This window comes from Lytechinus pictus, chromosome 11 (assembly GCF_037042905.1).
Source record: "Lytechinus pictus isolate F3 Inbred chromosome 11, Lp3.0, whole genome shotgun sequence".
NCBI lineage: Eukaryota > Metazoa > Echinodermata > Echinoidea > Temnopleuroida > Toxopneustidae > Lytechinus > Lytechinus pictus.
In genome coordinates this window covers 33,626,104-33,647,887 of record NC_087255.1, presented here as the reverse complement: position 1 = coordinate 33,647,887, position 21,784 = coordinate 33,626,104, and the positions used below count along the sequence as shown (strand labels likewise).

The 21,784-nt window shown below is 35.9% G+C and overlaps 1 protein-coding gene across 1 annotated transcript in view; it reads right to left on the bottom strand.

Moving 5' to 3' along the window:
• Window positions 1-21,784, bottom strand: part of LOC129271236 (sushi, von Willebrand factor type A, EGF and pentraxin domain-containing protein 1-like) — a 46,613-nt gene that overhangs the window by 23,361 nt on the left and 1,468 nt on the right. The window contains exons 2-16 of the mRNA XM_054908619.2: window positions 13,575-13,830; window positions 11,788-11,964; window positions 10,620-10,784; window positions 9,688-9,861; window positions 8,980-9,159; window positions 8,062-8,259; window positions 7,507-7,755; window positions 6,775-7,014; window positions 5,250-5,441; window positions 4,432-4,550; window positions 3,963-4,032; window positions 3,434-3,595; window positions 2,155-2,409; window positions 1,434-1,595; window positions 299-460 (exon numbers count right to left, since the gene is read on the bottom strand). Coding sequence (XP_054764594.2) covers window positions 299-460; window positions 1,434-1,595; window positions 2,155-2,409; window positions 3,434-3,595; window positions 3,963-4,032; window positions 4,432-4,550; window positions 5,250-5,441; window positions 6,775-7,014; window positions 7,507-7,755; window positions 8,062-8,259; window positions 8,980-9,159; window positions 9,688-9,861; window positions 10,620-10,784; window positions 11,788-11,964; window positions 13,575-13,830 — 2,761 coding nt within the window. The remainder of the gene's footprint in view (window positions 1-298; window positions 461-1,433; window positions 1,596-2,154; window positions 2,410-3,433; window positions 3,596-3,962; window positions 4,033-4,431; window positions 4,551-5,249; window positions 5,442-6,774; window positions 7,015-7,506; window positions 7,756-8,061; window positions 8,260-8,979; window positions 9,160-9,687; window positions 9,862-10,619; window positions 10,785-11,787; window positions 11,965-13,574; window positions 13,831-21,784) is intronic.

Here is a 21,784-nt window from a genome sequence, read left to right as displayed (position 1 = left end):
CCCTGTTTCTTAAACCCCTAGGTTTATTTCTTTTGGAGCACTTTATTACTTAGGTTGATGAAACACTGAAGGGCCTGAGGAAAAGTAACTGCAAAATTTCTAAAGGTATCTATTGCACCTAAAATACTAAGCTCCACTCCACTACATACAAACTTATCCAAAATATTGATTAGTTGTGTAATCTAGATCCGACAAAGAACTATTAATAACTTTGAATAATTAGCGCCCGAGGAGCATTGTCATGGTGTATCTAAAAATCTGTCGTACAGGAAGAGTTATGTGTAAATAATGATTATACCTCTGCAGTCTGATAGTTTCCTAGCACCATGTGATGCAGTATAACGTCTTCTAGGGCATTGAAGACACTGGGTACTACCCCTGTTGGGTTGGTAAGTGTTCGTTGGACACAGTTCACACAGCTCTAAGCCAGTTGATGATCTACTCCCAGGTTCACAGTACGCTGTTGATGGAATTGGTTAAACAAGGATTTCTCAAAATTGAAATTGAATATCTTGAACGTTAATGGTTATCACTTATTATGAGAACTACACAAGGTGAAATGTAGTCTTTGAAGAAATGTGTTTGTGCCTACTACTTGAAATTAATGGTTATATCTTATAATGAAATCTATAAAAGTATAAAAGATAAATGCACGTCATTGGAAGAGTAGTTAATTGTGTCATTGACTATGCCAAGTATGTCTTGTAAAATGGCTTTGATTCCGAGCCTCTGTAAACGTTTATTTCAAGGACTATGATCAATCCAAGTAACAAACAATTAAGCAGACAAATCTCTAGAATCTACAAAAGCTCAAAGTGAAAGGATTGCATCAATTGATATTCCTTTCACGCTCATAGTGAAATGGAGATTTAAAATGTAAGATTACGCAATATCAATTCCGAGCTCATTGATTTCATTTTTATTTATTTGCAATTCTATTTTGCTAGAAAAATAAGAGAGTGGTCAAGTTACCCAGTAGTCATTTTAATAACAGATTACTATTGCACTATTCAGAAGAAAAATAAAAATAAAACTCAGTATACCACAGCACAAATTGAAAAGATATTTTAATATCAATAAGCCACTTTGTAGGCTTCAGATCGCATTGAATTTCTTCTGGGTTATAGTTGGATAACCCAACTGGAAATAACACAATGCATAAAGTGTGATAAAAACATGTGAAAATGGAGGCACACTGTCGAAATGCTCAAGTTAACAGAGAGAAAATAACTTCACACTGTGGACACCATGACAGTGTAAGTGTTAAGAGTGTTTTACAAAGTTGAATATGTGAAAATGTGATGACTTCACACTGTGCCCACACTATGAACACATTGTGAACACACTGCATTCTTTCCAGGATGGATAAATCAGAGGAATATTATGAGTTACGGATCACTAAAATGCCAAATGCTTGAATATATCACACTCACCTTTGCAATCTGCTAGTGATGTGGACTTTGTACTGACTGTAGAAGTTCCATTAGGGCAATGTATGCAGGATAATTGACCGATCAGATTCTGGTACTGACCAATCTCACAGTACTCACACGATGATGTCATCATATCAAAGTATGTTCCAGGGATGCATTGCACTGCCAAAGAGAACGAAATATACAGGTAATTCATAGTCTCGCATTATCAGAGAAAGTCTGCAATCATTCTGTACCTAATAACACTTGTTTGTCAAAAATATGTTAGGAAATAGAAAATATACTTTCCATAAATCTGGATATCAGATTCATAAATTTAGTTTTGAACCAAACTCTGCTTGCAACTTTAGCAACATATAAATAGTCTGTACCTTTTTCAACAATCATAAAAATATATTGAACCCCTTTTCATGAACTAAGAGCCTTAAGGTGAAACAATGGCAAGATGATGAATCTTCATTCTTTTAGATGGTCAAACACACATTTCTCCTATGACAATTGCTCCTGTTCTGATATAGAGTAAGACATAGGTTTAGAATTCGAGTTGTGATATAGTTTTGGGCCCCAGGTAATGTGAGGGAGAGGATTGTGGTTTGGGCTACGTTCCACGTTAGGTTTCAGGTTTGGTAAAATATGTATAACTTTCATCAAAACAATCGTTGCTCAAGTCATCATGGAATCTGCAGAACAACCCATAATTTTGGATATCTTTGATACCTACCACATTTAGCATCTTCCCCTTCACCTCGTCTCACCGAACCAACCGAACACTCTGGCTGGATATCCTCCCGGTAGACAGTTATCCTATCAATCTGAAATGATCTATCTAGAGTACGGTTGGTACTGCTCACAATAGTCCCGTTGGCAAGATTAGATTGTATTTGACCTGGAACAGAAGCAGCAACCTGCACCACCATCTGATAGGTTTGCTCCGTTGGACCGGTTAACGCAGCTGTCTCGTTTGGACTTGCAGATGCTGTAATGGGATAATGTGAGAAAAATGTTACATTCATCCAAAACAATAAACAAACCTTATCGCATAGAATCTTAAATAAATAAAATAATATACTGTTCTTGTATAGCGCATATTACATTATGAATAGTGTCTATATGTGCTTCCAAAGGACTTGGATATTATTACCCCAACTGTAGCATGGCAGCCGTAAATACTCAGATTACAGCGCACACGCATTTCTTAAGAGCAATTTAAATTTGTTATTACTCTTCAAAACTATCAGCACTGGCTCACATTGTGCTGCACTCGACCCAGGTGAGGTATAAATGGGAAGCTGACAGGAATCAATTCCTTTAAATGGTTTATTGCATGGTGTAAAAGCCTTTGGTTAAATCCAGAGTAATACTACTGAAACCCCATCTCCAAGAGCATAGAGACATAAGATGAAAATGTGATATGTGTATGTGTATGTGCTATAAAAGAACTTAACATTATCATTATGCATCGTATAAGACATCTGAGATGGTCTTTTACAAAACCATATTGCCCAAGACTTTCTGAATATCGTGAAGGGATAAATATATTATTTGTATTGTCTTCGTTCTCTTTGCATGCAGAGACGACGCAAAATATACCTTTTTATTTTCCCTGGTCTCACATCTGAGGTCGCAGAGGTACAGATACGCGTCATAATGATCCGCGCATCACAATATACGTCCTAATATAATGTGTAATGTCGATCAAGATAGATACTGCGACATTGTAAATACGTCACAAAGGTTTAGCTTAGAGGCACAGTCTGCTCAACATGAAAAAATAGAATCACATTCTTAAAAGGGTAATTTAAATATCTTAATTTTCACGATTTTGCTTTAGATGTCTGATTTTGATAACATAAATATTGACTGGCTCTTTCGGGAAACATATATTGCCCTCATAAAGACTCGGGCCAATATGATTATATTGCTGGCAATATATTTGGTGTTCCCCTCAAGGCCAGTCAACATTATATAAATATATTTTAATCCTCTGATTCAATACTCACCATTTACAACAATGTTGACAAATAGATTCGGAGACTGTAATATTTGAAGCCTTTGAGCAGTCAAACTGACCTCACCACCACCCTGCAGCGCAAGACGGGAATCAGATCCAGAACCTGATTGCTGCAGGCTCGATGATGCACCATGAAGGAATCGAATAGGATCTAATACACATAAAGAATGTTGAAATTGGGATGGATGTTTAACGGGTAGATGATCATGTCAATGAATTTGTGTCCGTAACATTTCATTTTAACTATCATAAAAGGCCAGATACAGTTCAATAATAAGGCAATAGCATGACAAACAAACTAACTTTGAACAACAGAGTTTTCTGATTTAAAGATATTTTTAGAATGAGTAAACATGGTACTGGTATATTAGATAACACAATATCTTACCGTGTAAGGATCATGAATGCAATAAATGAATGTGGTACTGAGCAAAATTCTCTGCATAATTCAAAGAATAATAACATTCCAGTTTCAGAACAGCAGTATCATAACCTGATGAGTAAAGGTTTTAACCTACCCCTGTCTTCACAGTCGGCCCTGACACTGGCTAACTCACATCTCACATTGTCTCCACAGTAGTCCCGAATCTATTTCAAATGCAAAACAAAAAAATAACATATCTATTATTCCCATGTTTCATAGGTTATATGATACTAGTTGGACTATCAGAAACATATAATTTCTTTGAAATATGGGATATAAAACAGGGACTTTGAAATAAAGATTTTAAAACCATGTCTAACATAGTTTTAAATTTAATAACGTTTCAAAACACAGATGACATCAGCACAGGTCGTATCCCACCGCTGCCACCATAAGTCATACTCGAATGGCAAATTAGGGTGATTTATAAACAGCATTTAATGCAGTTTGTGAACAGGATCATGTCAAACTTTAACAATTATCACATCTGATAAACAATGAAAATATGGAAAGCCATTTGTATCAAAGATAATTATCCCATACTGACGTATGCAATATCTCACCGGTTCTTCCAGGTTGGTTGCCAGTATCTTCTCGATGTTCCGAGCAAAAACAGAATCGCATTTGGATGTCTCGTATAGAAAGGTCATAGGTTGTAGAACATTGTTAGCATGATGGGTTTCTGCAAGTCATAAATATAATCAAAGAAACCTATACTGAGGGAGTATATGTAGAAGTGCTAATTAAAGTATTAGATCATGCCATTCTGGTAAGTAATGATATTCCAATGCTTATGACATAAGTAGCGATTTTTCTCTCCCAAAAAGGTTGACTGTACATAATCAGGTGATTCTTATTCTACAAAAAGTCTGAGGTGTCATGATCCACTTCTAGTGAAGGTCATCTGGTCTTTTAAATATATATCCAATACTTGTCATGGGTGTTGTTGATCATTGGCGGCGGAAGCCAAACAATTTTAGGGGGACCGCCAACATTTTTTGACAAGCAAAAAAAAAGGTTATATATCAACCAAAATTTTAGGGGGGGACCGACAAAAAAATTTGACAAGCAAAAAAAAAAAAACGAAAAATTTAGGGGGATCGTACCCCCACCTCAAATTTAGGGGGGGCATGTCCCCCATCCTCCCCCCCCCCCCCTTCCGCCGCCTATGTTGTTCATTCAAATAATCATCGTTGATTGATAACTATATCTTTTTAGAGGTGTCTGGACACATGTACACAGCAACATTGCAGAATCATATACTGACCTTCTCAAATATTAAATGCTTTTAGAGTTTCAGGGGGGGGGCTGTGGTCATGAAATGTACTGATAAGCACAACATTTACGGTGTAATCAATATCAATACCAAATAGTCCATTACCTGAACAGTCATCCCAGGGTACTTTGCCATCAGGATACCATGTACCATTGAGGGCACAGAAGTATTGATTCCTGGGCTGTGTAGACATAGCATAACCTGGTCCACAGGTTACTGAGCAGTTCATTCCCTGAGTGGTATGGAAACATATTGCTGATCCTCCTACAGGGTCACGTGGCTTTTCACACAGGTTTTCTGATATTAAGAGATAGTGGGATAAGAAGATGATGGGTTTCATTTAGATACCCTATAAGGACAGATTACGTCCAAGGTTTTAAAGTTGTGAATAAGACAAAGTCATTTTAAAGACACAGGTTAATTACAGGGTAGCAGAATAGAAAATATTCATGAACTTTAGAAAAAAAATTACATGTGTACGATAATACTCTTCCACTTCTTCTCCATTATGATGTCCACGTCTCCTTCTCATCCTCCTCCTACCCCTTCTTCCTACTCTACTGCTTCTTCCTCTTCCTCCTATTTCTTTTTCTTCTTTCTTCTTTTTTTCTCCTGCTCCTCCTTCCCCTTCTCTTCCTCTTTTCCTCGTCTTTTGTGTGCATATTTTAATACAATGTTTAGATGAAGACCATATCAAAAACATATCTACAATGTAATGGATAGTGGTATGACTATTAATGATGTTGGTATGAACAAAGTTTGTGGGTAATTCAGATATCCATATATCCTTTTATTTAAAGGACAAGTCCACCCAAACAAAAAGTTGATTTGAATAAAAAGAGAAAAATCCAACAAGCATAACACTGGAAATTTCATCAAAATCGGATGTAATATAAGAAAGTTATGACGTTTTAAAGTTGCGCTTAATTTCACAAAACACATCCTGGCTGGTATGCAAATGAGGAAACTATGACGTCATCCACTCACTATTTCTTTTGTGTTTCATTATATGAAATATTCTAATTTTCTCCTCATTGTCAAGTGATACGATTAATTCCTCTCTGGACATATGGAATTAGCATTGTTTAATACTATATGGTTCTGTCAAGTTGGTCATTATTGTCAAATCTATAAAAAATGAAATATTTTATAATTCAAACTATAAAAAACAAAAGAAATAGTGAGTGATGGACATCATCGACTGACTCAACTAGGTGTGCATTTCACTGTTTTGTGAAAAATAAACGAAACTTTAAAATGTCCTAACTTTCCTATTTTACATCCGATTTTGATGAAATTTTCAGCACTATGCTCGTTGATTTTTCTCTATTTATTCAAGTCAGCATTTTCCTGGGGTGGACTTGACCTTTAAGTATAACATTACCCATGTATATATAATTAACATTAACAGGTGGGTGTTTCATAAAGCTGTTCGTAAGTTAAGAGCACTGGTGATCCTTTCTTGTGGTAAAGGGTATATTCATTGGCGATGGTTAAGCGCGTAAGAAATGTTCACCAGTCGTTCTTAAATTTGCTCTTAACGTACGAACAGCTTTATGAAACGGCCCCTGGTGTAGAGTTACATGTGCATTCTTATCATACAACTGTAATTTTTGGCAAATCTACTTACGCTGAACATCCACATAGATTACACATGAACGTGTGTTTCCAGCTGCATCAGTTGCTAGATACTCCACAAGTGTAGTGCCCAATGGGAATGGGCTTCCTGGGTCATGTGACCTTGTTACTGTGACATCACCTCCAGAGTTGTCTGAGAAGAGCGGTTCTTCCCAAGTTACTTCATGTTCTTGCTTTGATGTAATGAAAGTTGTAGGTGAACGACATCGCCTGATTGATGGTGGTTCACGATCTATTGCATTAAAAATCACAAAAAAGTTTAAATAACTGTATAATAATTAAAACATCAAACAATAGTTCTACCATTCATTTAGTTATATTCAGTGATTATATTTTCCTATTTAGAACTTACTTTAGTAGTAGAAGGATGAGTATAAAACGGGATAACCACATTCATTTTACCTTCATTTCTTGACCATTGCAAATTGAACGGGAGGATAATGGCCAATAGCGCTTGAACATTGTAATCAGACATAGGTTAGAAGCGTCAATCAGGCCAGCACTTGGCGGTACTAGTACTAAGCAACAAGAAATTATATCACAATATAGATCATTGCCATCTAATAATAATTATAATAGTTACATTTACATAGCGCTTAATACTTTGTTTCTAAGCGTTTTACATTGTATTTATTATTACCCCTGTCATTGGATCCTGACATGCCTGCACAAAATGTATGCACTTTCTCCACTCCCTGGGGAGCATTCAAACAAGTGTCCCTACCTTCAACAATTACACTGAAGACACACTGAGCGATGTTTCCAGACTGGTCAGTAGCGCTGTAGGTGATGTTCCAGTGACCAAGAGGAAACGTCCAGGGTGGGTACACATTAGGAAGAGCATGTAGGAGTGGCATCTCTCCTGAGTTATCTATTGGTCTGGGTACTTCCCACTCTAGGACTACTCGGTCCATGTGAGGGGAAGTCACTGTGGTGATATCTGATGGACATTCCAAGGAGGGCGCCATGTAATCTGTACAGGTTGTAAAACAGACAGACAAGGAAGGATTATATGATCTTAGTTAAAAGTTTTACTTGATATCCCACAGACTTAGATATTGGCACAACAAAGATATCTTCCACTTCCTTTGACACGAATATTTCAGTCAGTTGATAATGGGATAAACTTGAAATATCTCAATATTTTTTTCTGTTTCTCTAATGTAAATACATTTGGAGTATAAAGCAGAAATAAGTTGGTCAATATTAAGTATGATTTATTTAATTCAACTAAAAAAGGGTGTTGTTTCATGTTAAATTATAGGATGCATTTACTTACCAATACAGGCCCGACTAGGATCAAACTTGTTGTTCCATCTTCCATTAGCCATACATTCTTTCTTCATTGGTCCTCTTCTGTAGAAACCTTGACTACATTCAATCTTACAAACATTCCCGTAGTCTTGTCTTTGTGTGCTGCAGTGTGATGGGGTCATATACCCATGGGGTATGGTGGGTAGCATCGGGCACTGGATGGCTAAAATCAACATCAAATTATAGTGTAGGACTATTATTTTGACATTGCCTTTAAGTTCAGTTATTCACTTTAGTTATTCAGTTCCAGCTTCGGTTTCTAGTTCAGCTTGTCTACATTCTTGATGTGTATCCTTTTCTATTTAACCTTCAATCTGCTTCTTTTGTCATTCGTTTCCTATTCAGATGTGTTCATTCATTACATTCTCACATCTGATTCTTTTGTTCAACATTCTTTCATGTAATCATCCCAGGATGGTATTCATCTCCACTTATCTCTTCCTGAATCTTACTATGAAATGTTTGACAATAAATATCAAATACGGTTTTTTTAATCAATAATACATTTGTATAAAATATTATTTTAATATCAAATTTGTAAAAATATCAAAGTACACATACTTGAATTTCATTGAAAAAAAAGGAATTCAAACACGCTATGCAAGATTAAAATACTCAAGTTTTAACTGAGTACCTAATAAACATTTAAAAGTACGAGTATCCTACTTTTTAAAACCAATTAAGTCTGGGATCAAAAGTTATGCTTTCACAATAGGCCTTTTGAATATTTGCAACCAATGCAATTGTCTTCAAAATGTCTTGTATCCAACTGTGGGGTTTTCTCCACAGTGAGATATGCAATCATTCATGCCTGGTGCGCTCATATCAATCTATATTGTAATCAACTGGTCGCTAGTGTTTTTTTGAAAGCCCTCAACCATACCTCTACAGTGTACTGGTAGTCCATCCCAATGTGCGATAGGTAGACAACGTCTTGACTGTGATCCTATGAGCTTGAAACCAGTATCACATATAGCAGCACACACTGTACCAAAGGCATGATCATCAGAGGTACACTGAAGAGATCCATTCATAGGAGCAGTCAACACCTCACAAGTCTTTACTGTAATGTAAATGAAAGGGACATAATATAATGAGGTATCTTTATGGCATGGAGAGATATATAATGCAAAGCCCATTGGGGAATGAAGAGAACAGATTGGTGTACCTTGATTGTGGAAAAATCATATGTAGGCATGAAAAAGTATATAAAACAAAACATTGAGAAAAAGTTAAAGAATAGTCTTTCCAGAGTATGACAGAAACATGATACAGGAAGATCAGCATAAGCTCCAAAAGTTATAAGACTAAACATGATGTAAAATAACTACATAATATTTTAAATTTTGTTAATAATTTTATTTGACAATCCATGATAAGGTATGCCCATGATATATCACTATGTCAGATGACAGTTCTTGTGAATATGCAGCATTTACTTAGCAGGATATTCAAAACCTATGCAAACAGACATTTTAATGTGCGGATCTAAATCATTTTCATTATGCCATTATTAAAAGAAAAACATTCAACTGAATAATGAAAATCATCGCATAAAATCAATGGACAAATACATCATTGACAGGTATACCTCGACAATTAAAATCTTCTCCAGACCAGGACCCATTTGAGAAGCAGAGTCGGATACTGCTTCCAGTCACTTCATATCCACGGTTACACCGTATCGCACAGGCTCCATTCACTACGTTGCTACATTCAACAAACTCTCCATTCTCAGGCCTTTGCAGAAGAGGGCAATGGATAACTAGAAGAGAAAGTAAAAAGAGCAATGTAAACGAATTAAATTGAAGAAATTGCCATAGAATTAACAACTTAGTGCACAAACAGATCATGTTATTCCTTAAAAAGTAATTACACTGAACCTATGCCTGATAATCACCAAAATGTGTATTGTTGCATTTAACAATATTATTATTATTGATAATAATAATTGCTTCTTATTAAGCGCTTTTTAAAAAAGTCACAAAGCGCTATACAAATGACAAAACAAACACAATCGGTAAAAAATTGAAAACACATAATGAAACATGACTTGCAATATATCAATACAAATGAGATTTGAGCATCTTCTTTTAACATTTAATGTGGGTTCCATGTATTCACTCACCTAATTTAATTAGATATTTAGAAATAATTACTTTCAATTTTCTAATGTGTTAACAACTAGCCAAGAAAAAGTAATCCAAGTTATGCTGTATGGGCCTACATCCATAATTGCAATTTCTACACGATCTTAGGCCCTACCTGTGGTGTATCAAAATGAACCAAATTGAAAAGCTTCCCAAAAGAGCATCATGACACTTTCGAACATACAGATGGGCCCTCACTAAAATGCCAAATTAAATCTATGATGATCAACTGATCTGAATAACCATATGTTTCTTGAAACACAACTAAAAAATATATGAATTGCATTATCATCTTTATTTCATAGAAATGAACTTTGTATGAAGAGTGAGAGAGAAGAGAGAGTTGTCTTGAAAGAGGAAGCTAAGATATTACCTTTACATCTCTGTGTAGCAATATCCCATCTGTATCCATCTTTACATACACACATGTTAGGACTAGTATTGTTGAGAGGGCTCACATGGTTTTGATCAGGACATGGTAAACATGTGCTAATTCCTCCAGGTAATGCTTCACGTTTGTAGCTTCCGATCGGACAAGCTGCATTGAATGAAATGTTTTTTAATGAACAGGAACATACATTATTGTTTTTCACGAGAGATAATGTTCTTTTCACCACTCTCTGAAATTGGTTATAATCTCAGAATTAGGCCTATAAGTCATCTGTTCTTTCAAGACACAGTCGCTTACGTGTCGTTGAAATAGTTAAGGAACAGAAGTAATTGCAACAAATAAAACTCTTTAATCGAGAGAATAAGAACTGAAGTGACTACTTCCATATGTAATTCTGATTCGACTGACAGCTGAACTGCATTTGTGAAACCATCACAGAAAAGCTGAAGTTTTTTATCCAAATGCAAGAAATTAAGAAAAAATGTTTAATACAAATTTTTCGGCTGAATCCTTCAGTATTATTCAAGAGAAACGCCCTTTGTTCTAACCTCTACCAAAATTGGCATATTCGGATGTAGAAATTTTACATTAGTTGTCTCGTATTTGCATCATAAGGAAAGTATTTTGTGACGGTCACATGCATTGTGATGGCATGTATCCCACCGCTGCCACCAAAGTAAATAATGCCCACGGTAGTAAATGGAACAAAGCAGAATGTGCAAGGTAGTGTTTTTCCTGTCAGTCACACGCACACGCACAGACAGATACAGGCAATCACACTCACATCCACGCAGACACACAAACACCCCCCACACACACACACCCTCACACCCTTTTTGAACATGTTTTTATTAAGGATTTCATTCATATAAATTCAAGGTAAATACAAAAAATTATCAATCTTCATTTTACATCAATGAAACAATACAAAAATATTTATCCCAAAAATGAAGCAAATAATGATGGAATGAAATATCTTTAAAAATATTTTATACTTAAAAAAAACTGAGCTCACACTCACAAACACACGTGCGCGCGCGCGCAAACATATGCCAGCGATTCCTTCATCAATTTACAATTCATTTTGTCATTTTTCGAATACCAACAATTAAGATAGGAATATTAATTTGCTTCCATGCTTTGTACTTACGACTGCATTTTCCACGAAGCCCACTACCATAAAAACCAGCCGGGCAGACACAGTCATAGGATCCAGTATGGGTTCCACACCTACATGATGCCATCACATCACAGCAATGGCTCTCATCTAAACACCGTGATGAACATTTCTCTGGCGTCTCTTCGATAAACTCTCCCATGCGAAGATCTATGAAGGAAAAGCATAAGATGAACGGACATTGAAAGAACTATGATAGATTACTTCATAACAGTTAAGATGATGATGGTGTGATTAATGTCATTTGATTTTAATGAATTTGAATGTATTCAACATTAAAAATCAAAGGCACCCTCAAAATAATTTACTATCACAGAAGCCGGGACTTCTAAAGAAGCAGCTTATGCCTGCGAGTGATTTTGCATGATGATGCCGATCATGAAGATGATGGTGATGACGTTGATGATGATGATGATCAATGATGATGATGATGATGATGATGATGGTGATGAAGATGATGATGATGATGATGATAATGATGATGATGATGATGATGATGATAATGATGATGATGATGATGATAATAATGGTGATGAAGATGATGATGATGGTGATGAAGATGATAATAATGAAGCTTTCATATATGAAGATGTTGATGATGGCGATGATGATGATAATAATAGTAATAATAATGGTGATGATGATGATGATGATGGTGATGAAGATGATGATGATAATAATGAAGCTTTCATATATGAAGATGGTGATGATGGCGATGATGATGTTGATTTTGATAAAAATGATGATGATATAGGTGATATTGATGATGACAACGACGATGACGATGATAATGGGAAACATGTACGCATTAGAGGTGTCGTTGATTGTGGGGATGATAACAGAAATAAAGAAACATATTGAAAAAAAACATATATTTGTATAATATCCATGTCTTATAATCAGGATAAGTATTTTCCATTCCAAAACCAACACACATACATGACATAGTATAAAAGAAGAACAGTGATTTCCCCCATACACTGCCATATGTTTCTATCCAGTGAATTCACTTAGATGTCAGGTTCAAGGAAGAAGCACTCTCGGCACCAAGAAAATAATAACAGTAATAATAACGTTGATACTAATGATAATAATGATAATAATAATGACAATAATCATAATAATCATAATATGCAATATGTATATCGCTTATGTTTTATGGCGCTGCATACTATTACCCCGGCTTTAGCACGGCTTTCCTGATCGGACGCTCGAGCATTTATTCAAGAAATTCCTTCCTACCGGGTACCCATTTACTACACCTGGGTAGAGAGTGGCAAATGTTAATCTACTATTCTTCACCTCGCTTCACATTTCATTATCAAATCAAAACAATTCACGAGCTTTTTACACGAACTGTCTCGCACTAGCTCTTGGAAAGATTGTTACACCTGTATATATATCAGGGTTATAAAGCATATAGGTGTACTGTTATATCTGATAGCAATGACAGGTAACATTTATATTAATGGCTATGGCATTGATAAGTATCTCTGCGGCTGCACTCGGTGACATTGCCCTACTTCCTATATTTTCTTGATGCCTTCTCAGTCTATTTAAAGTATATATGTCTAATAATATTTGTATCCATATTCCTCTTACTAGCCATCGGAGATCAAATGAGGAAAGGTATATGAGGAAGAAAAATGAAGAAGAAGAAGAAGAAGAAGAAGAAGTAGAAGAAGAAAAGAAGAAGAAGAAGAGGAGGAGGGAAAGAAGAAGTACTATTGAAATAATTAATTCAAATATCAAAATGTTACCTTCATGAAGTGCCCGTCGTGCTAAAGCTTCAAACTCTGCAAAGCTGTCAAGAATAAAACAGTGCTCGTCTTTCTTTTCAGATGCCATTTCAAGCAGTTCTGGGATATAACCATCCCTGATTCCAAATGTGAACACCTCCACACCATCTTCCTTGAGACTAGCTGCTACGGGTACAGGATTTGGCCCATTAGAAAGACCGTCAGTGAGTAGGAACACGGCTTGAGTGGAGTTGCCACGAGCCCCCTGCAGCACTTTCTGACAAAAGGTGAAATAAAGAAATCTAAATTCAGAATTGAATATTGAAATATGTGTGGTTAACTTGATACTAGCTACCAGAAAATCGATGTTGTCCATGACTTTATCAGCTGAGACATGCCTCTAATGAATAAAGTAAGAATTCATGTCCTGACTCCTAACATTTTCACTTCAAACCACTGGCCTACAGATAGGGAAGCGAAGCTTGGGGCCATATCTCCCCCCCCCCCCCCCAAAAAAAAAAAAAAAAAAAAAAAAAAAAGAGAGAGAGAGAGAGAGAGAAAGTTCCGAGAAAAAGAATAAACAGGAAAAGCAGGAGAAAAAGACAGGAAGGGGAAAGGAAAAGCGGTAAGGTATCAGGTATGATGCATGCTATTACTGTACATCATGTCAAAATATAACAAAAATCAAATTTACATTTTCAAAAGGTCAAAATTTTTGTTCGCTCCCTGAATTTGCTCGGGACTTAGAAATTTTGTTCCACACGACATTGTGCCGCTCAACTAATTTTAGCTCACAACGCCAACTGTTTAGAGACACTGCACATTTTATATGAATCATGATTCCTGGAAAATTCCCTAAATGAATATTAAGGAGATTGTCAAAATATGTCTTCCGCTTCCAACATGTCCAATGTTTCATTGGCTTAATTAGTTTTAGTTTATCAGGATGTATCTTTCAGCAAAATGCTGTTTAACTTAGAGGTTCTGAAACAAAGGAAAACATTGTTCAATACACTATCGATCCATATTATTAACATTCCAATTGTTATACAATCCATTATTCTATGAATAGAAGTAAGATGATCGATTTTGATAATTTTCCTTCACACTTATCATTTTATTTCCAAAATGTTGCAATGGAAGCGCTTATCAGAATAATTCTACCTGCTCTTTTCTTCGTGGCGGAAATCGTTTTATCGGGAAGGAAGTCTAGCCAAATCAATACTCTCTGGTGAGATATTAATAGTCTAAGAACCACAAGAAATTAGTAGGATTTGACACAATACATTGGTTAAAGTGAATAACATGATGATTTCAGAAGTAGTACATCAAACTAAAAGATTTCAATAGAATGAAACCGTTTAGCAATCAATTAGCAACTCTTTTGTTTTATAACTAAAGCATATCAATAACCTCATCCCCCTGATCCCTTGTATATTATAATCATTCATTAATGACACCTCTTTCATCAAAGTCATTTATGCAAAACTAGAACAATCCAGTTCACTTTAGTTGACCCTTCATGCCCTTGATTAATAGTCATGATAATTGGTTTTTCCTCTTGTATTATGAATGTTTCCTCTTCCTTTGTCTCCACATTCCTATTTGAGGAAATTTATTTTGGTTTTGGTTTGGAAAACAGAGAAATAAAGTAATCAAAAGGTGAAGATCTGTGGGCGGCGCCACACCTGGTCGGAGTAGGGCAACCGCTCCTATGTGTGTGTGTGTATTTGAGTTTTGTCAGACGTGTATCAATCAGATATGATTATTTACGTCTGGGACCGACCTTTAACGTCACCATCCGAAAGACTTGACCAGTGCTCGAACCTCTGCATCAATTTGAAACTTCCCCACATAGCTTGGATTACAGGCGCACGCCACAACGCCAATCAATGATAAACGAAATGCTATATCACTTTATTCCAACAAAAAATAGTAACGGTTGTATATAGCTAACCCACTATTCAAATTTAATACATTATATGGACCAATATTTCTATAAAAAAATAGACACACAAAAAGTCACCCCATCTTTTAAAAAAGAGCTGTCTTTATTTAAAGATAATAAGGAATCTTGGATTCGCAATGACTCTGGCACAATCTTTACGAATTAATGAAATGTATGGATGAACGAGGAGTCATGATGTCTATCTTTCGCACTGATCTGTTGAATGTGCCTCGGGGGGGGAGCACTTACATTTACGTGTGGATACCATGCACGACCCAAAAAACACGTGAAAAGGATGTCTTTTTCAAGATAAGGCACGTTATGTACGTAACGTAATAAGGGTGTCAAAACACTAAAATAATGAAAAAGGGGTATCTATTTTCGCTAGGAAAGCTACGTGTTTAGGGTCAATTTGCGATCGAGGGTGTAAAAACTTAAGACTAAAATGTTTTATAAAGGATGTACTTTTTGCCCCAAGAGTCAACACTACGTGTTTAGAGTACGATTTTGCGCGAGATGTGGGAGGTGGGGCTGTACTCAACCCAATATCAGGTAAAGGTAAAACCGCCACAACAGTGACATAACAATAAAAATATCGTTGTACTTGTTTAGGGGGTCAATTCAGGAAATACAAGAGTATCGTTTTGTTTCCAATACTTGTTAAGGGTATGGTTTTACACGCGAATACTTGTTAAGCATGTTAAGGGGTGCGTTTTCAGGATATGGAAAATACGTGTTTAGGGTGCTTTTCGAGACCCCATGGTCGCGCATGGTATCCACTCGTCAATGGAAGTGCCCCCCCCCCCCCCCCGGATGTGCCTTCAACTTCATGTTCGAATCTGTACTGCTAATGTGTTAATTTCCCTTTGTCTGGATTTCCATCTAAACCACTGTTACAGATCTTGACCCAATAAGCATGATAAGGTAGACCTATCATGAATTGTTTTGTTCAATCGTTTAAAGTAAACACTTCCGGTGGCATTGACGTTCATGCACATCTGATGTCGGCCTTACCACTTAAACGAAATTGAACAACCGGTCCAATTAATTCTTCACCACTGTCTTGATAATTAAACTAATATTTTCGCATTTACTCAGTAATCTATAGATATCCATGATATGTCGGTCGTTACAAAATTGGATGCAATGGCGCCGTAAAGTTTTGGCAAGACAAAAGATAAGAGGGGCACAACGTACATGGGAGCGCACTATTGTAAGTATGGACAGAGATGAGAGATATTCAGTAACAAACTACCAGACGTCTGTTACACATAGGTACACGTAGTCCTACCAAGGAGTTACCAGCACTGGAAGTTCAGCCAATGTTTTTTTACGATCGCTTACGATCAGAAAACGATCTTTTACGATCAGGTAACTCCTTGGTCCTACTTATATTGCCCTTTGACATGTATGGGGTTATCCCTCCTTCGTGATGCATCGCCAAGAATATAACTAAGAAACTTTTAATATTCTAAGACGAAAGTTATTGCACTGAGACTAAAGTTCTGCAATGGTTACACTTTTTATACAGAACTTTGCAAAAATCTTTTTTTAGAGCCGGTTTATCAAAGACCCTTACTTGACGCTTCGCTTGCCCTCAGCATTGTCATGTGTCATGTCTGTATACTGTAACTTATAGAAATCTTGTAAACAGAATATTCCTTTCACACCTGTTTCAAGTGTTTTTACCACCAACACAAAGAGGAAGTAATATAAACAGAATCCCATGTGTTATGCAGGTGACTGTGGCTTGGTGTGGGAGCGCAGAACTTTGAAGGTTTACAGTATTTATTATTGTACTCTCCGAGATGTGTTATGATTTATTATACGTACAAGCTGATTCGATCCCTGGGCTGTTTCCCGATGAAATGCAGCTTAATAATATTGTTTGATATACAGTGCGTATCAAAAAAAAGTTTACACTTTGAAAAAGCCCTGGGAATTAAAAAATATACAACACGTGGGTAATTTTTTCACATATAATCTTAGGTTTGGGTCTCATCTATCCAATGAAAGTAAAAGTTTTGACAGAATGTTACACTTGAGTGAGCACTGTCCATTTTTGTAAAGCTCGCAGAATTCTGTTTGCGCAGATATGCTCGTTTTCACGCTGTGTCAAGTGGAAAGGGCGAAATCAAAGTTACCCTGCGAAACATTTCTCATACATTTCCCTTGCACTTTTAGTCAATTGAATAAAACAGATACATTCAAGCATTTTGTAACAATTTTCTCACCAAAATTGAAATTTCAACACTCAGTAAGCACAACATTTACCCTTTTTGTGCCAGCTGGATCTGAGGACATAACTAAATCTGAACAAAAGTTTATATCAGACATCTCCAGCATTTTTTCACTAAGTTTTTATCATTTAAAGTGGGCTTACATTTCATTTTTTATTTAATATTTGTTTCTCCACACCTTTTCCAAGTTTGACAATGATTAACATAATGAAAATCAAGCCTAAGCCATTTCATGTAAATCACAGCTCAGTGTAAAGCAAATATCGTCACGATGGCCTCGGTGTGTGGGAGAGTGGGGTGGGGCGCAATGCACTATTCGAAGTGTTTTGGGCAAGGAAACTAGTTAAAAAGGTAAAAGATATCTTTATTAGCTAAATTCAATGTGTTCTTCATGATTAAGGTCTACTTTTATTCGCATAACTATTTCAAAGTTCTGCACAAATCAATTTTCACTAATTTTTCTAAAGTAAGGGGTGCTCACTCAAGCGGAAATATTTTTCGACAGTTATATCGTCATTTGCTTAAATGGATCTGTACCAATGTTAAAATGTGGAAAAATCTTCAGGATATTACAAATGTATAATTTTACAGGATTTTTTCTAAGTGTAAACTTTTTTTTGATACGCACTGTATTAGGCGGAAAGTTGTTTTCCTTATTACTATCATAATCTGTCATTTTTTGCCCAACACACAAATAAAAATGGTGGTTCTAAAAATATAGATATACGCTGGACAGAAAAAAAGTATTGGCCTATATCATAATACTTCGGGTGAGCATGATGGTACCAAATGCCAATCACGAGTCTCGTATCTATGCTTCTGCGGTTCACTTGAAAATCATTGATACATATTATATGAGTCTATTAAACTCAATAATGGTATTTTGTTTCACAAATTTAATTCTCGCTACCCCAAATAGCGATTTCGCCGAGATCCGGGAAAATCCCTGTAACGTGCATTGCATTATGGGATAGCTTTTTCGGTATTACAACTTCCTGTTCGGAAGTCCAATGCACTGTTTTGCCATTCAGATCAACAGTGCCGTCATGCACAACAACACAACGTCGCTTTCGCTCGGAAAGTTCGTGATCACAACCCTCTCTTTCACGATACAGATTAACAGTTTTACAGCCTTTTCTGCTAAAGTCACTAATTCTGCCCGACGCTTTCCATTGCACGGTATTCATCTGTCAGTTAAGATTTTTTTAAGTTCCGAAACTGATTTTTATCCATTTTGTGGTCGACGAAAAATTGAACGAAATGAATGCTGTATATATTTAGCGTCTAGTTGGATACGATCGTGATGTCAGGCCGGTCGCTAAATGCAAAATTTTAAGATATTCATTATTTGTTTGATTTTTTTATAACCAAATAAAAACATGAATAAAAATTATTTTCACGTGAAATATATTTTTTATTTTTATTTATAATTCAAATGGAATAAAAACTGACCAAATGTAATAAAAAGTATTATACTCTGTACATATTATCACGCTGATTGGCATCGATTTCTGCGTGGTGGAAAACTCAGTATCGCGAACCTAGCACGAGCATGACTCTAAACCGGAAGTGGTGATGACGACCCGACGGAGTGAAAATTATCTCGTCTCGCACATTATGAGATTTTTGTTCCTATTTGGGGTAGCGAGAAATTCTCATACATTCTCATACATAGCAGCCAAATGACTGAAATTCTAGCATGCTTACAAGAATTATCCAACACATTCTGACATTACATTTAGAATTAGAAGGCAGCTAGTATATAATAGATAATCATAGTAGCATGATACCATTGTACACGTACAAACGTAATGAGGAGAATACATTTTATTATAAATTCTTTAAAAAATCGAAAAATTAATTCAGTAATCAAATATGCGTATATTATTTGTTAAAAAATACCAACCCTAAAAGATAACACATCATAAAAAAAAAACATCTTAGCGGTAAACGCATAAATTAGTAATAGTAGTAGTAGTAGTAGTAATAGTAGTAGTAGTAGTAGTAGTAGTAGTAGTAGTAGTAGTAGTAGTAGTAGTAGTAGTAGTAGTAGTAGTAGTAGTATTTATTCAAACCAAATCAAACACAAACAGTGGTAAAAATCATAACATCATACAACTCAGAATGATAGGTTTGGGACCCCAGTGAAGCACAGCTTGTTGACTGGGCCCCTTTACATAGTGTTATATCACAAAAAGTAACACATTTGAAATGAGTATAACTTTGTTTTTTAAGATGTAACCATCTAATAATAGGGGTAGGTTATAAAATGGTGATGTTTCTGTTTGCCCAGGGTACCAGCCTAAAGCAGGACGTTCCCCCGAGCATCCTACTAACTCATCCATTAAACATGTTAAAATCGGTCCAGAATTGTCAATTACATCAAAATAATAAGGTATAAGTAAGAGTGAAGGTGAAAGACTGGTAAAAAGTATTGCACGGACAAACACATTGAGAATGAAATTAAGAAATTATTGTGAATTTCAAAGATTTATCATAAAAGGTATTACACTTTTATATAATCATAATCATGTTCAGAAAATGATGGCTGCGAATCCCCCATCCATATAATGATGAATATCAAACCAATATAGTGAAGGGGAAATGAATTTCGAATAAACTTAAAAAAGATCGTATTCAGCAAAATGACAATATATGCTTTATTATTGGGAAATAATTTTTCAATCTAAAACAGTCTTCGCAATACTTCTCGATCACACTTCGTTCCATCTGATAGGCTCACTGCATAATTATTATTAATAAAATCAAAGTTCGACCTGTTGGGGTTTTAAGAGAGCGACCGAGAAATCCAGCCATGATTTCCCTCTCCAAACACCAGGATAACCTGCATTAGACCACAGTGTTTTTCTTTGCCGAATGATTGCTTGTTTAATGCCCTGTAATTACGAAAAGACCGTTTCCTATCCATATTTTCTCTGCTGTCAAGTGTATTGTCGAATTCACTGTATAGGTATAGCTCCTCTCCTAGCTAGCGCCCCGCAAAATCATGGTTTTGTTTTCCTTTTAAATGCAAAAAGTCGAAAAACCAAGCAAAGTACTCTTGAGATTGTTTGCATGGATCTACTCCCTTAGTGATACACATGGATCGAAGTAAGAAGTAGAGAATGCCCACCTCCTTGCCACCCCCCAAGAAAATAGAGGAGCATTCGGACTTATGTGCTCCTCATGACAAGGCTTTCCGGGTACACCGCTGTATTAATACATACAAATAAAATTTCTTTGGTGATTATGTCATGTGTAGCTCGGCAAAGAAACTTTCTATCATTGAATGTTGTTTTAATGATTTTTAACAATGTTAACGTTTTGTTATAAGTTGTCATATTTATCTCGGTACTCTCATTTATGAAAATGTCTAAATTTGAATTAAAGTTTCAATCATATATTACAATCAATTATCGATTCACTCTAACAATGAAAAGTAAAATCAACATTCAAAAGGTTGGAGGAGTGACAACATTTTCTAAATGTTTCATTTATCACTTTAAATGGCTCTACCCTGTAACCATGGTAACACTTAAAATGTTGGGTTCACCTCTTCATCATTTCTCTTTTCAAAGATTATGAGTTATAGACCGAAAGTTTCAGTCTCTGATTCGTCGGTTCTTTCACTGCTCCACGTCTTGTTTCACTTTATACACCTCCTCTCCAAAGGGGAAAATTTGTTAAATTAAAAAAATGTTTAAAACCTCATCTAAACAGACTGATTCCAGGGGCCCGTAACACAAAACTTAGCAATGATCGTAAAACATTTTTTCTACGATTGATTGCATTGACTACAATGTACAATCAATCGTGAAAATCAAGCGTACGATCAATCGCTAACCTTTGTGTTACAGGACCCAGCTGTCTTTTTGAGCTAGTGCAGCGGTCATTTTTTAGCGTAATATGGTTATGATCCTCAAGAACAAAAGATCAAGATCAAATTGGTCGTGCTATATCTGTCATCAAATGATTGTACGATTAAGGCACGTACTCGATAATGTTATCATAACAATAAATTAAAGCAACAAAATTAGTATATG